General features: G+C 35.3%; 1 protein-coding gene across 3 annotated transcripts in view; it reads right to left on the reverse strand.

Moving 5' to 3' along the window:
- Positions 1-15,518, reverse strand: part of KIF1B (kinesin family member 1B) — a 132,971-nt gene that overhangs the window by 97,159 nt on the left and 20,294 nt on the right. For all 3 annotated transcript variants that reach the window (XM_045546169.1, XM_045546171.1, XM_045546170.1), the window contains exons 3-8: positions 14,237-14,416; positions 10,762-10,827; positions 7,408-7,586; positions 6,662-6,773; positions 3,287-3,364; positions 2,481-2,546 (exon numbers count right to left, since the gene is read on the reverse strand). In XM_045546169.1, coding sequence (XP_045402125.1) covers positions 2,481-2,546; positions 3,287-3,364; positions 6,662-6,773; positions 7,408-7,586; positions 10,762-10,827; positions 14,237-14,416 — 681 coding nt within the window. The remainder of the gene's footprint in view (positions 1-2,480; positions 2,547-3,286; positions 3,365-6,661; positions 6,774-7,407; positions 7,587-10,761; positions 10,828-14,236; positions 14,417-15,518) is intronic.

Genomic DNA, 15,518 nt, shown 5'->3' on the forward strand with positions numbered 1-15,518 from the left:
CAATTTAATTCTAAAAACACGGGTTAAATGAATAAAAGTCTATACATTTCATTTTTCTATCTGTTTACCTTTAAATTATACCAAAGCCTGACAAGTCAAGAAAAACACTTTTATCAACTATTTTTCAAATTTTCATGTTACTTTTTACATTACTAATTTTCGTTTTTATATTACTTTTTTATTGAAAAACACACAGAAACAATAAAAAATAACAAATTTTTCATTAAATTAGAAAGGATCATTTTGTTTCCAAAGTTTTTATTCTATTTTTGTAATAAAACACTGTGGCCTCAAGGAAAAATTTTTTTTTCTAGTGTGGCAGTCAATGTGTTAACAAGAAATAGCTAAATTAAGGAGTATAAATAGAATTCAATCCTTTCCATTCAAAAATAACCCCAAATTTTAGCCATTTCTTTTCTATTTGCTCTTATTGAATTCCTCTTATCTGTCGTCTCATCTGTACATTCTTTGAAAGTAAGTGCTCCAGGAGTTACATAAAAGCATTACTTGGATCATTAACCTCTCTAAAAAGAAATAGCACTAAGTGTGGATGGTAATAAGCCTCATTCTCTCCCCAGTGGAAATAACAACACATCTAATTCGCCAGAAATTATGCTTGTTATACAAAAATTAGCATAGATGCAAAGTACTAAACTGGATATAACAAAACTGATTATAAAAAATCATTTGTGAATTATTGTGACAAAGAGCAGTGTGGAAAATACTTCGTGAAATTCTCTTGTGATGGATATAGATGTTAACAGATGAGCAACCAGACAGGACAAGTTAGAATGACAACTAAGCTTTTAACAGTCTTCATGGTTCTGGGACTGAAATTATATATCTGAAGAATGTTCACACACATACAATCAAATAGCAGGTAGATTGTGAATCTAAAGCACTTTTTCAGACATAGAAAAACAGAAAAAGAGCATTACTTTTTATTATTTTCATAGAAGTAGAAAGAATAAACAAATCTATATATTTGAAAATAGTATAAAATATTTCAATGTAAATGCTGCCTGTATTCCCAGTTTTACTCCTTTATAACAAATTGTTAGTTGTTCTAAATATTATTTATGCAAAAGTGTACTACTATATTTTAGAGTATTTGCATAGAAATATAAGGAGAAAAATCTATGGAATCTGGGTAAAAATCTATGATAAGTTTCTGAGATGCAGTTAAAAGATTAACTTGATTCTACAGCCTTTATTTTATGTATAACCAAGAGAAGAAAAAAAAATTTTTAATGTTTTAAATTATCCATAAACTTTCACAGTAGGAAACAAGTACGATAAAACAAAGAGGTTTTAGAAAATATATACTAGTAATTTCAAGAAGCCAGCTATGTTTTAGAATGGTACCCTTAAGAAATTTAATTTATTGTCCTTTCAAATGGTTTATGGAACTGTTATGAGAGTCCCATAGATCACTAGGAGAAACAGCATAAAAAAAACACACTGTATAAAAATCCTCAAATTTCTCTTGTTCCTTTATTCTTAATTCCTTCTCCAAAGCATACCATATTCTCTAAATTAATTTTGGTGTGAAGTCTCATGATTCATGGTCACCCTAAACAGCCATTCTAAATTCTAAAGCCAGAAAACAAATGACAGAAAGTTTTTTGAAGGTTCCACTCGTTTATGCCTCCACACATCCTGCTGAGGATTTAAAACTGTAACAGTCGATTCTATAGCTAGTTCATCTCTACCAATCTCCACCGTACCTTGCTGGTGCAGTTATCCTACAGATGAAAGCATTTAAAGGAAAGAACAAGAACACAAGATAAGCCTCCAAATAGAAAATAATATTTTGTTTAAATTTTAAGTCATAGAGTATGACTTCTCAGAGATGAACAAGAGAGCATTTCATTCTTTTCAGCAACTTAAGTGAGGTATTAAACTTAATTAGAGCACATAATGACAAATACTTCCTCAGCTTCTAACCTAAATAATTAAGTTCCTTATACAAAAATTGTTTTAGCTTTAGTGTTCCACTGTTAAGGAATACGGAAAAAATGAAACTATTTGAAAAAAAAATATTGTTGGTCCCCAAATCAATAATATTCACCAAAGCCAAAATGCTCAAAATACTCCAACAAGTATTGTACCCGAGTTAGAAAAGATTGCATACGAAAAGAATATTTTTGTGAAAGATAGGAAATAAGGGAGCTCCAGTGGCACAATCAGTGCACAGTACTTATATGAAATAAGGCTCAAAAAATTAGTTAGACCTTAGGTCTTTGCTCCACCTTTTACAAATCTGTATTCACACCTTTTATTCTCCTGAATCTCTTTTATTTTCAGTACAAAGTCAAAATGTGTTACACCTAGTACCTTATCTGAAAAGCTCTACAATGAGAAAGGCAAGATAACATAAAAAGGCCAAAAAAGGACAGCCTAATAAACAATCATAAAATATCATCAAGTATATTTGCTCAGCAGACAAATCCGTCCTTATACTGAGGTATAAAACTTACCACCTCTGCCAAGGCTGAAATGACTTTGCCCAAAGTTGTAAGAGACTTATTAATATTTGCTCCTTCCTAAAAATAAATAACAAATATGAATGAATTATGATTAATTTCTACTACTGACACATCATATACAATATAAAATGCGTTTGCCATATGCTAGCACATTTGTTTATTTATGACCACAAATTCTAAAAACCTCTTTTAGTCCTCAATCTTTCCTCTTTTCCACCTGATAACAGGTTTGGACCACATCCTAGCAGCCGTAAAGTATCTTCACGACATCCGTGCTCCAAAACTTTACAGATGCAGCTTTCTTCCCACAACTCACGGACATGAAATTTCTGCTCTTGTGAAGCGGTATCTCTGTCAAAGTCCATGCTTATTCTAACATCCGGATGTTGCATATCCTATTCCCATTACTGTCTCTTACTTCTATCCTGACAAATTCTGCCTCTTCCTCAAAAATGCAATTCAACTCTCACCATACCATGAAGTCCTCCCCAACCATTCTGTTATATAACTCATCCTTCCATTGAAGTTACAGATCAGGAATTGGCAAAATTTTTCTATAAAGGGTCAGATAAAAATAATTTTAAGTTTTGTGGGCCATATGGTCTCCGTCTCAACTCTGCCACTGCAGTGCCAAAGTAGCCACAGACGATATATAAAGGAATGGATGGAGATGTACTTCAATAAAACTTGATTTACAAAAATAGGCAGTGGGCTGGATTTGGCCCACCAGCCATAGTTTGCAAACCCATATTACAGAACATTTATTGACTAGGCCATTTACTTGGTAAAATAAATACCTTTAATCGAGTCCCTTTGGCACCAGTTGAATCAGCTCGTTCGCTTCCTGCTAGATCCACCAAGCTGATTTTACTGACCTGATAAAGAACAGTAACATGGGGGCAATTCCAAAACAAGCAAAGCAGAAACAGAAAACATTTATAGGCAGAAAATTTTTTAAAAGACTAAAGTATGGGCCAGGTGCAGTGGCTCACATCTGTAATCCTAGCACTCTGGGAGGCCGAGGTGGGAGGATTGCTCAAGGTCAGGAGTTCAAGACCAGGCTGAGCAAGAGCGAGACCCCGTCTCTACTAAAAATAGAAAGAAAGTATCTGGACAACTAAAAATATATATAGAAAAAATTAGCCTGGCATGGTGGCACATGCCTGTAATCCCAGCTACTCAGGAGGCTGAGGCAGAAGGATTGCTTGAGCCCGGGAGTTTGAGGTTACTATGAGCTAGGCTGACGTCACGGCACTCTAGCTCAGGCAACAGAGTGAGACTTTGTCTCAATAAAAAAAAAAAAAGATTAAAGTATGGACCCTCTCTACAAAAAAATTTAAAAATTAGCCAAGTATGGTGGCACACACCTGCAGTCCTAGCTACTAGGGAAGCTAAGGTGGAAGGATTGCCTGAGCCTAGGAGTTGGAGATTGCAGTGAGTTATGTTTGCACCACTGCACTCCAGCTTGGGTGACAGAGCAAGACCCTGTCTCTTTAAAAGAAAAAAAAAAAAAAAAAGATTAAGGTATGGCAAAGACAAAATATTAGAGCTCTTAAAAAAATAAAATAGAAATATTAGAGCTCTTATTAAATATGGCACAAGAAGATAAAGACAACAAATATCACAGTCAGTTTAAAGAGCACGCACAGTGGGATGGTTGTGCGTGCCTGTACTCCCACCTACTTGAGAGATCGATGTGGGAAGATTGCTTGAGCCCAGGAGTTTGAGGCTATAGTGCATTATGATCATGCCTATGAATAGCTAATGCACTCCAGTCTGGGCAACAGTGTGACACCCAGTCTCTAAAAAAAATTAAAAACAAAAACAGCATGCACAAAATTCGTAGCAATTACCAGGGTTCAAAAGAAGTAACTTTAGGATTAACATATTTTACTATAGTATATCACAAAAATATGAGACATGACAGTGATTCCCTTTATTAAAAATATATAAAACTCAACAGTCCATTAAATGGCATACTAAAAATGAAGCTTTAAGCAGCTAGAACTCTCACTCACTGATGGTAGGAATATAAAATGGTACAATCACTTTGGAAAAAAGTTTGGCATTTCTTAAGATGCTAAACATAAATCTACCATAAGATTCAATTATCCCACTCCTAGATATTTACCAAGAGAATGAAAACAAATGTCCACACAAAGACTTGTATACTTGTATACATACAAGATTGAGGCCAAAAAATGTCAAAAAAAAAAGACTTGTACACAAATGTACATAAGAGCTTCTTGTAATAATCAAAAACTGGAAACAGTTTAAACGCCCATCAACAAATGAATTAATAAACACACTGTGGTGTATCTATACAATGAAATACTCATCAGCAATGAAAAGGAACTAACTATTGATATACAAAACAACATGGATGAATCTCAAAACCATTATGTTAAGTGAAAGAAGCCATGCAAAAAATATTACATACTGTATGATTCCATTTATACAAAATTCTAGAAAATATAAAATAATATATAGTGACAAAAGGCAGGTCAGGAATTATGTGGGGATTGTGGTGGAAGAAAGGATAGAGAGAGATTACACAAGGTAACTTTTCAAAGTAATAAAAATTCCCATTATCTGTATTGCAGTACTGGTTTCACAGGTGTGTACATGTCAAACCTGATCAAATTTTACACTTTAAATGTGTAGTTTATTATATACTTCAATCATACCTCAATAAAGTTGTTAAAAAAAAATAAAGCTTCAGGAAAGTTTCGACAAAAGCATCCAAAATGGATTATCAAGAAAGCTATGGTCATGAGATTAACATCATTAATTTTACAGATCTAACATCATTAATTTTATAGATCTGACATCATGAAAAAAGGGTAAAAAATGCTTCCACACAGAATGTTCCTTGGTGCAATTCAGATAAATACTACCTACTAAATAGCATTAATATTATAACCTCTGGCTAAGCAAGTTATCTGATCATCTACATAGGGATTATATTTTTTAAAATAATTTTCAGCTAAAAATAAAAAAGTCACCAAGTAAAAGGTGATTCTGATATTTAGTGACAATAGTAGCATAAAGTCTTCATTTTACAAGGCAAAGGATCTTTTATAACTGCTAGTACAATAAATCTAACTTCAAATTTTAAAATCCAGGTGAAAGCTACTTAGGAATGTAAACAGTAGTATTCAACATATATTTTTTATTATTAACAATAATAATAAAATTGACATGTACTGACATGCATTGAGTGGCTACATGCACTTAACACTTAATCCTTTTAACAACCCTATGAGGGTGTTACAGATGGGGAAACTGAGGCATAAAGAGGTTAAGTAACTTGTGCAAGGTAATACCTGAGAAGTGGCAGAACCAGGATTCAAAGCAAGCAGTCTAATTCCAAAGTCCACAATATTTAACTACTACAGAAAATGAGCAATTAATAAGCAAAGGTACTTGAAGAACATGAGAACTGTTGTGGAGTTGTTTTCCAGGAATAAAACATAACATATCTGCCTCATCAACTGCTTAGACATTTAATCCCATAGTAACATTATCATAGCTTATAAAAAGAAAATAGGAATACGCATACCAAAGAAGGCTAATAATTGAAAGGTTCTAGTCAAGGAGAAAGGACTTTCTTCCCACAGAACTGCTTAACTTGTCTTGCATAAAGTAGTTTTTGCGACTCAAAAGTTTTTCTTTTTTTTTTTTTTTAACTTTTTTTTATTTTTTAGAGACAGGGTCTCACTCTGTCACCCAGGCTGGAGTGCAATGGTGTGATCATAGCTCACTAAAGCCCTGAACTTCTGGGCTCAAGAGATCCTCCCACCTCAGCCTCCCAAGTAGCTGGGACCACAGGCACACACTACCACACCCAGCTAATTTTTCTTACTTAGTAGAGACAGGGTCTCACTATGTTGCCCAGGCTGGTCTCAAACTCCTGACCTCAGCAATCATCCTGCCTCAACCTCCCAAAGTGCTGGAATTACAGGCATGAGCCACCTTACCCAGACTATTTTTTAAGTCTATCTTCTATCTTATAATTTTACGGTGGAAGAAAAATGTTAAGCAGAGGCTACAGAACACCCCCATTAAGTAAAAGAGCAACCTTCCTTCCACAAAATGTAGAGGGTGGCAAAAGGGATTTCTCCAACTCCCCATCCTTTACAACTCAAGCCCAGAGACTGAAGTTCTCCTACCTTCTCAGTGGAAAGGTTGGTCTCAGAATCATGTTTCTTCTGGGTGAAAACAATGGTAAACACAGCGTGGGAACGGCTACTTGTTTCATTCATGTTGGTAGCTGCCACTGTCCTAAATAAACATAAAGATGACAATGTGACAATGGAATTCTTAGATGAGAGCAAAAATGAATGGACAGCAGACTCCACATTATAAGCATAACAATCACAAGCAATAGTCTTAAACTTATTCACAGATTACAAGATTGTCATTTACACAATTGCTCTCTATACTGCCTTATTTGTGAGCCCATCTAGTTACCTTTCAACCCCAAAGGCACCCTATCGGAATCATTTTTCATATTCCAGCTATTCCTTTAGAAACCACTGATGCCTGTAATTTTTATTCTTTATTGGTGCTTATTTATACCAGAATCAATTCCTATCATAGCCACTTATATACATATAAGTATATATACACGTTATATATATATACTTATATATATATACTTTACCATGACTTGATCAAAACCAAACAATAAAACTTAACCAAAGTTCTAACATGTTTTAGCAATGCATTGTTTTGATGAGAAGAAAGATACTTAATATGCTGAAGCCCTCACTTCTGCAGCATAACCAAAGGATCAGAGGACTCCGCAATTAAAGCAACCTTCATAGCTATAAATATGGCCTTAAATTCTTAACCAGCAAAAAAGGGCCTCAAAATGTGCCAAAGACCTCAGTCATTAGTCTATTTCCTACCATACCTGGCCTTGTTTCCAGCATCCATGAGGTCAGCAATATCTGTGTAGGAAGTGACTGCCAACTTCGACAGATCCTCCACATAGGGCCCAAGAAGTGGGTGTTCACGCACACGCAAATTACCCTTGTTTTTTGGATTTAGCAAATCTCGTACTCTCTCACAGTAAATTTCCATGTAGCTCACCTACGAACCAATTAGTAAAGTAAATTAGAGGACTACAAAAAGAAATCACATAAAGTAAAAAGATTTCGTATTAAAATTTCTATGATTAGAGATCAGCAACCTTTACAAAGTGAAATGGCATGGTTCTATAGACCCTTTTATTCTATTAACATTATGCACAGACTTCACACTGCATATGTTACAACCAGCCCTCTGGCTTTCTCAGGATGGAAGAGGTAAGCGGTTTTATCTCCGGCACATACTGGCTGCTGCCTACCTTAGGAAAAAAAACAAATTTTAGTAGCAATCAATTATCAATATTTTTTTAAACGTACACTGTTGTCAGTAATTGAGATTTACACTGAGGTTACTCCAAGAGCTTGAAAATAAGACTTATATCAAAAGTTAAAACCAAGGTATGATATCAATATTCCAGATCAGGGCAGAAAAAAGAGACCAGTGACTCTAAGTTTTTAAGACTGATCACATTATTACCAACTATGGACAATATATCCACAAGAAGGGGTGAGGTTGATCATCATGGAAGCTGAGGGATGGCAAGACCTACCCAAGATTTGTAGATTTGCCGGGGGGGGGGGGGGGGGGGGAGCTTCAGACTATACACTTCATGAACTCCCACCCCATCAACAGGAGCATTCCCATCACAGCAATGAATGCATCAGGCTATCATTTCTTGATAACCTGAGGGAATGAAACATTTAATTTATCAAATCAACTCCCCTCCCTCTAATTCTATGCTCACCAAACAACAACAGGGTTCCAACAGAGGTCTGTCCACAAAAAGATAATACACTAGTTCTGCAAATGTTGAGTATTCTGGTCTGGGTAATAGTTATTTCTCATGGGAAAGTAACAAACCAACATATTGGTTTTATAACATCAGCCAAATGAGCTTTCTTCAAGTCTGACTTGAAAGGATGGTTCTGTTCCTGAGGTTATCTACAAAATCAGACTTCTAAGCAAACAAGGCTCTGAACTGGGGTAAATTCACCACAACAGGCTACATTATGAGGTTTCCCAGGAATCAGACCCTTCTGTATCACTTAGCTATTCAAGCATACAGTGTAACTTCTGCATTTCTCAACTTTAAATTTCTACAGATAAATTTTCAGAGTATCTGAAATAGAACCTTATCTCCATTTCTACTGTCTTTTTTTTTCATTCAGTCTCTGATCTCACTGCATTTTTATATTGTATTTTAAAATCAGTTAAAAAGGTTGAGAACCCTGAAATAGATCTATTATGAGAGTAAACCAACAGGAGAACAAATATCCTTTCTGACAGCAAGTTATCCTAGAAAGTCAGATGTACTTTAATCATTCTTGTGTGCTTACACTTGTACATAAAATCCTGAATCCCAGGAAGATATTACATCTTTTGGCACTTTTCAGACACGTCTGAGACTAAGAGGACCCAAATAATCTGGGTAAAGGTCATGCGCTCCATTCCTTATTCTCTGGTATGTGAATCCATCCAAAGCCAACACTATTTCCTTTATTTCTGCACCAACCATTCCAGACCCCACTTGGCAAGAATCAATTCACTGAGAACCATTCTCTTCCAGACACTGTTCTGGGCACTTGGCATATGTCATTAAATAAAACAGACAAAGAGCCCTGCCCTAGGAAGCTTATATCTAGCAAAGAAGACTGAAAATGAACAACAAACATAAAAAATAGGTAACTTAGCATGTTAGAACATGAGTACTGTGTAAAACAGAAAATAGAGCAGGGCAAGGAAGATAAGAAGCATGGGCATAGAGGGCAAGCTGTACTATTTAAAAAGGTGGTCAAGGTAAGCCTCATTGAGAGGGTGAGATTTCAGCAGACTTCAAGGAGGTGAGAAACTTAGATATCCAGGGGAAGAACATTTCAGGCAGAAGGAAAAGTAAATGTAAAGCCTCTGAGGCAAAAACATTTCTGGTGTGTTCTACAAATAGCAAAAAAGCCAGCGTGGTGGAGCAGAGTAAATAGAAAGAGAAGTGAGAGAGGCAGTTAGAGCATCCCGCAAATGTGGCAAAGAACTGCAGTGTCCACTAGAGATCTATGCTCCACTGCAAGTAAGCCTATGAACTCTGACTAACGTGAAAGAAAATGGCATCTTCTTTTATTACCTATAAGCTCAAAAATTCTATCATCTGATTCAAAAAAGAACAGTTATAAGATGAGACAATCTATTTAGAAAATTCATTTTAACATAAAATATTCTTAGAGCAGCACATTCTTCTTGTGGTGTATAAGAGTCACAAGACAGAATTTTAAAATTTATAAATCTGTGCAACACTTTATAGGTAAAGAAAAACACAAAAGCAACTAAATGGATCAACTAGGAATTGTGTAAGTCCTATAGAAAATCAAAACACACACCAAAAAAACCCACCAAAAACCAAATAACTAGGGTTTGCTTACAAAGCAGCTTAATTTTTCAGAACAACAGGCTCATGTTAATGGAACACTTTAATAATTTCAGTTACTATGAATGAAATTGAATACAGAAAAAGGGCCTCTGTGTGTGTTTGAAACAATACCTTCACAAAGCACACACAAAAAGAAGGGAATGTTTATCAAACTAATGCATATAAAGTAATTTCATAAACCTTTTCATGAAAGAGCCAGGGTTAACACTGGATACAGAATAATTTTCCAAGTTTACAAGGAATTATAAGGGGGGAAGATTTGATTAAGTATATTTTTTAAAACATATGTCTGGGCCGGGCGCGGTGGCTCACGCCTGTAATCCTAGCTCTGGGAGGCCGAGGCGGGTGGATCGCTCGAGGTCAGGAGTTCGAGACCAGCCTGAGCAAGAGTGAGACCCCGTCTCTACTAAAAATAGAAAGAAATTATCTGGCCAACTAAAAATATATATACAAAAAAATTAGCCGGGCATGGTGGCTCATGCCTGTAGTCCCAGCTACTAGGGAGGCTGAGGCAGTAGGATCGCTTAAGCCCAGGAGTCTGAGGTTGCTGTGAGCTAGGCTGATGCCACGGCACTCACTCTAGCCCGGGCAACAAAGTGACACTCTGTCTCAAAAAAAAAAAAACAAAAAAACAAAAAAAACATATGTCTGACAAAAATCATTATTAACAATATTATAGGGGACGGCACAGTCATAATTTGGAGCCATTTAAAAGTAATGTTTGAGGGGCCTCTGATTTCAACTCATGGCTGTACTCACCTCTACAGAGTAAGACATTTCTTCATTACAGTTGTCATTGATTTTCTCAAATAGTTCTTCACATAACTAGGGAAGCAAAATGAGAGAGGCATGAATAGCACAAATAAGAGGAGTACTAAACTAAGTGAGCTATGACTGCAAAATGAATTTGTGAGGCCCTCTTTCTCTTTCTCAAAATACGAATGTCATAAACACCAAGGTATGATTAATGCTTTGAATAAAATACAGTCACGCACTGCATAATGACGTTTCAGTCACTGACAGACCACATACATGACGATGGTCCCATAAGATTATAACTGAGCTGAAAAATTCCTATTGCCTATCAACGTCTTGATGATTCTGATCCTGTATAGGCCTAGGCTAATGTATATGTTTGTCTTAGTTTTTAACAAAAAAGTTTAAAAAGTAAAAAAAAAAAAAATCTTAATTTAAAAATAGAAAAAAGCTTATAGAATAAGGATACAAAGTAAGAAAACAGTATTTTTGTACAACTGTACAATGTGTTTGTTTTAAAGTATTATTAAAAAAGTCAAAAAGTTTAAAAATATTAAAAGTTTATAAAGTAAAAAAGTTACAGTAAGCTAAGGTTAATTTATTATTGAAGAAAGAAAAGGTTTTTAATAAATTTGGTGTAGCCTAAGTGTACAGTATTTATAAAGTCTGCAGTTGTGCACAATAATGTCCTAGGCCTTCACATGCATTCACCACTCACTCACTGACTCACCTAGAGCAACTTCCAGTCTTCATGGAACTTGCCCTATACAGGAGTACCATTTTTTATTTTATACCATATTTTTACTGTACCTTTTCTAAGTTTAGGTATGTTTAGATACATAAATACTTTCCATTGTGTTACAATTGCCTACAGTATTCAGTACAGTAGTGTGTTGTGCAGGCTTGCAGCCTAGGAGCAACAGGCTAAACCACATAGCCTAGGTGTGTCGTACACTGTACCATCTAGGTTTGTGTAAGTACACTATGATGCTTGTGTAAGTATACCATGATGTTTGCACAATGACAGAATTGCCTAACGACTCGTGACACGTTTTTCAGAATGTATCCCCATCGTTAAGCAAAGCATGACTGTGAAAGTAAAACTTTAAATATACTCTTCTCATCTAATCTTTATTCTCCCTCAACAATAGTGCCACAATATTACTTCCTTAGAAGGAAAGCCATGTTTAGGGGAAGAGGAGGAATAACATAGGGGAGTTATGTCATAGGCACATTTAATTTACATGAATTCAATTCTCCTCATACTATACTAGAGTAATTGTGACTCTACAATCAGTATTACTGTAGTAGTAAAACTGCCATTAAACTATATTTTGCACACGTTACTTCTGTTATATAAAATTCATTATATATTGTCAGTTACAATATGCATTATAAATTTAATCACACATAGATTTTATACTATTAGGAGGAGGTAAAGGAAGGTATTTTCAGAAATAATTATGACTATAAAATTTTTCCTTTACCATTGTCTTAAGACTGCCCCCTTACATGAGATGCTACTCTACCACACAATAACATTTTTAACAGAAAACACTAATTTTTCTAGATTAGGAAAACTATAAATTTCATCCTCCTTACCCCTTGAATTTCTTATTTAAAATATGTGATTTTTAACAAAGACAATTAATAAAAATCCTATTAAGGTTTCATTCACTATACTTTTTAGTATTAAGGCGATCATACATTATAATGACAATCACACATTAAGGCAATATATATTCTGAAAATGAACTATATGTTCATGATTCTCTACAAGCTGAAATAGAACTTAAAATTTACTACAACTAGCAATTTCTAAATATCATCTTTTTCAAAAAAACTGCTTTTGCATTAAAATAAAGTACTTCAAAATTCTACTAGAAAGAGGTACATATGTAATTATATAAGAACTCCAATAATAAACAAATTAAAAGGAAAGGAAGGAGAAACTAAGCATGGTGACGAGGTAAAACAAATACGGCCATTTGGCATAACTTGCTATACTCTATAATAATTCACTGCTGAAGTATTACATAGTGATAAAAGCAAAGACTCCACAACTACCTTGCCTGCATTTGGATCCTGGCCCTGCCACTTACTTGGGCAAATGAAATGACCTCTCTGTGCCTCAGTTTCCTTGTCTATAAAATGGTCACAGGAAGAGGATCAGATGAGCCAATATTTGTGAAGAGCTTAGACCTGTGCTTGGCACATAGTACTGTATGTTTTCTCTAATTAGTATAATTACTGATATTACTATACACAAAGAAGGACAATTCCCAAACACACGTCTTTTTTTTTTTTTTAGACAAGGTTTTGCGCTGTTGCCCAGGCTAGAGTGTAGTGGCATCATTATAGTTCACTGCAGCCTCCAACTCCTGGCTCAAGCAATCCTTCTACCTCAGCCTCCAGAGTAGCTGCAATTACAGGCGTACACCACCATGCCCGGCTAACTTTTCTATTTTTTTGTAGAGATGGAGCCTAGCTGTGTTGCTCAGTCTGGTCTCAAACTCCTGGCCTTAAGTCATCCTCTCACCTCAGCCTCCCAAAGTGCTGGGATTATAAGCGTGAGCCATCATGCCTGGCCTAGACATATATTTTCAATAGAAAATGTTCAATTTTTTTCTGAAAATTTCCTAATCTTTATTAATAATTAAGCATTTTAATCATACAGCTGAATTTAATGTTATAGTCCAATAATCTATGAGGAAAAACAGCTACTTTATGTATTTTATTCTCAGAATACAGAGATGGTAACATTAGGTCTATAGTAAAAGAACACTTTAAAATTAACCCCAAATATCATTAATAAAAGCAAACTACATTCCTTGCTCTTGACAGTGGGTAACAAAAAACAGAAAAAAAAATCTTTAAAAAACCAAACTAAAATCCAGTTATAAAAAAATGAAATTCCTTCTAAATACCTGTGGCAGGACTCTTCTCCATTCCCAAACAATAAAAGATCAAAATTAATACCAACTGCTCTTAAAAAAATGAAATCTCAGACTATTCAAAGTTTAAAGTGGTAGTATTAAATTATTAAGATAAAATGAAAGTATCTTCAAACAAGGCTATCAAGCTATCAATAAAAACAGAAATAATCACATTCTTTAGAGGTGATCTATATATGGAATTTGAAAAAAATCAGATCAACATCATTCACTGTGTGTCCCCAGGATTCAAAAGAGAGCTCTACAAAGCTGGTAACACTTTTCAGAAGGTAAAATAATATGGGCATATGGCAAAATCTTCACAGAACATTGACTTTCCCACCTTTAAAAATAGACATGTGTATACGTTGATCTTTTCCCCTCAAATGAGAGCCTCTCTGAAGCAAAGGGACAGGTTGCTCATCTGTGTGCCTCACATTTATTCAGTCCCTGAATAAATGTTTGCCAAGTAAAAGTAATTGTTAAAGCCATTTAAGATTAAGAGTAATGACAAACACAAGTTTTTTCATTGTCTTGTTTTTTACCTGGGGAATGATGCCAGCCTGGCTTTCTTCTTGTTTACCCATCATTGTATAAGATTTCCCAGCACCAGTCTGCCCATAGGCAAAAATACAGACATTATATCCCTCAAAGGCATGTAAGAGCATTTCCTTTCCAATGTCATTGTACACACGGTTTTGAGATGCAAAACAGGGATCTTCCGGCTGTAAAGATTAAAAGGAGAAATAAATGGCATTTTATTCATATTTTTTTCTATACTTATTTGATTATTTCCATAATAAACAAAAGTGTCTGGAATCATAAGTCACCTAAAAAATACTATAATTTTTTTTTTTTTTTTTTAGTAAACAGGGTCTCACTATGTTGCCCATGCTGAAGTGCAGTGGCTAGTCACTGGTGCTATCATCCTGCACCACAGACTCAAAGTCCTGGGCTCAAGTGATCCTCCCGCCTTAACCTCCTGAGTAGCTAGGAATACAGGTGTGCACCACTGCACCTGACTGACTATCTACTTTTTAAGTCTCCCATACACATAGTTTATTTTTCTCACTAAACACACACACACACACACACACACACACACACACACTATTAGAGTCATCCACGTCAGCCACACATAAAAATATCTGCATGAAATTATCTGGCATAATTATCTGACATTTCACTTCCTATAATCTTAAAAGTATCACTTTTTCATTCAGAGAAAGCTCCAAGAAGATATTCTTAGTAGAAAAATGGGAATAAAAGAGCAAAGGTCAAGTCCCACATATAAAAATACTTGTTTGAACTCACTCCAGCTAGTGTGGCTATTTCTCAATAAACACGGCTTTCAGTGAAGAATGTTTCCAATTCCTTTCACAGGCCGTTCCCTTGACAATTATGCTTTGCCAATACTTTAAAATATCTCCTATTCCCCAATACAAAACAGGAAAAACAAAAACACATAACAAAGAGAGGGATGATGCAAACGCAGCTCTAGTTCGGGAACAATCCCCAGAAACAGCAAGACTTGGGGCCCTACGCTGAGTAAGGGTACTGTGAAGGGCCCTGTTCTACACTTGCCGAGATGCTGGGAACCCTTTGTTTTCCTCGTGGACCTGCAGGTGCCTTCAAAATGTTCAAAACTCATATTGTTCTATCACAATTTTAAAGAACAAGTAGTATCACCGTAGTCATTCCAATCTTGCCAGCCATTCCCTCAAAATACAACTTAAAATTGACAATACAATAAACAATCTTCAACTGGCACTTCCTAAGATCCACAGGTACGATAATGTTCATAATGAGAATCTTCAGATATAGATA

Source organism: Lemur catta, chromosome 3 (assembly GCF_020740605.2).
Source record: "Lemur catta isolate mLemCat1 chromosome 3, mLemCat1.pri, whole genome shotgun sequence".
Taxonomy (NCBI): domain Eukaryota; kingdom Metazoa; phylum Chordata; class Mammalia; order Primates; family Lemuridae; genus Lemur; species Lemur catta.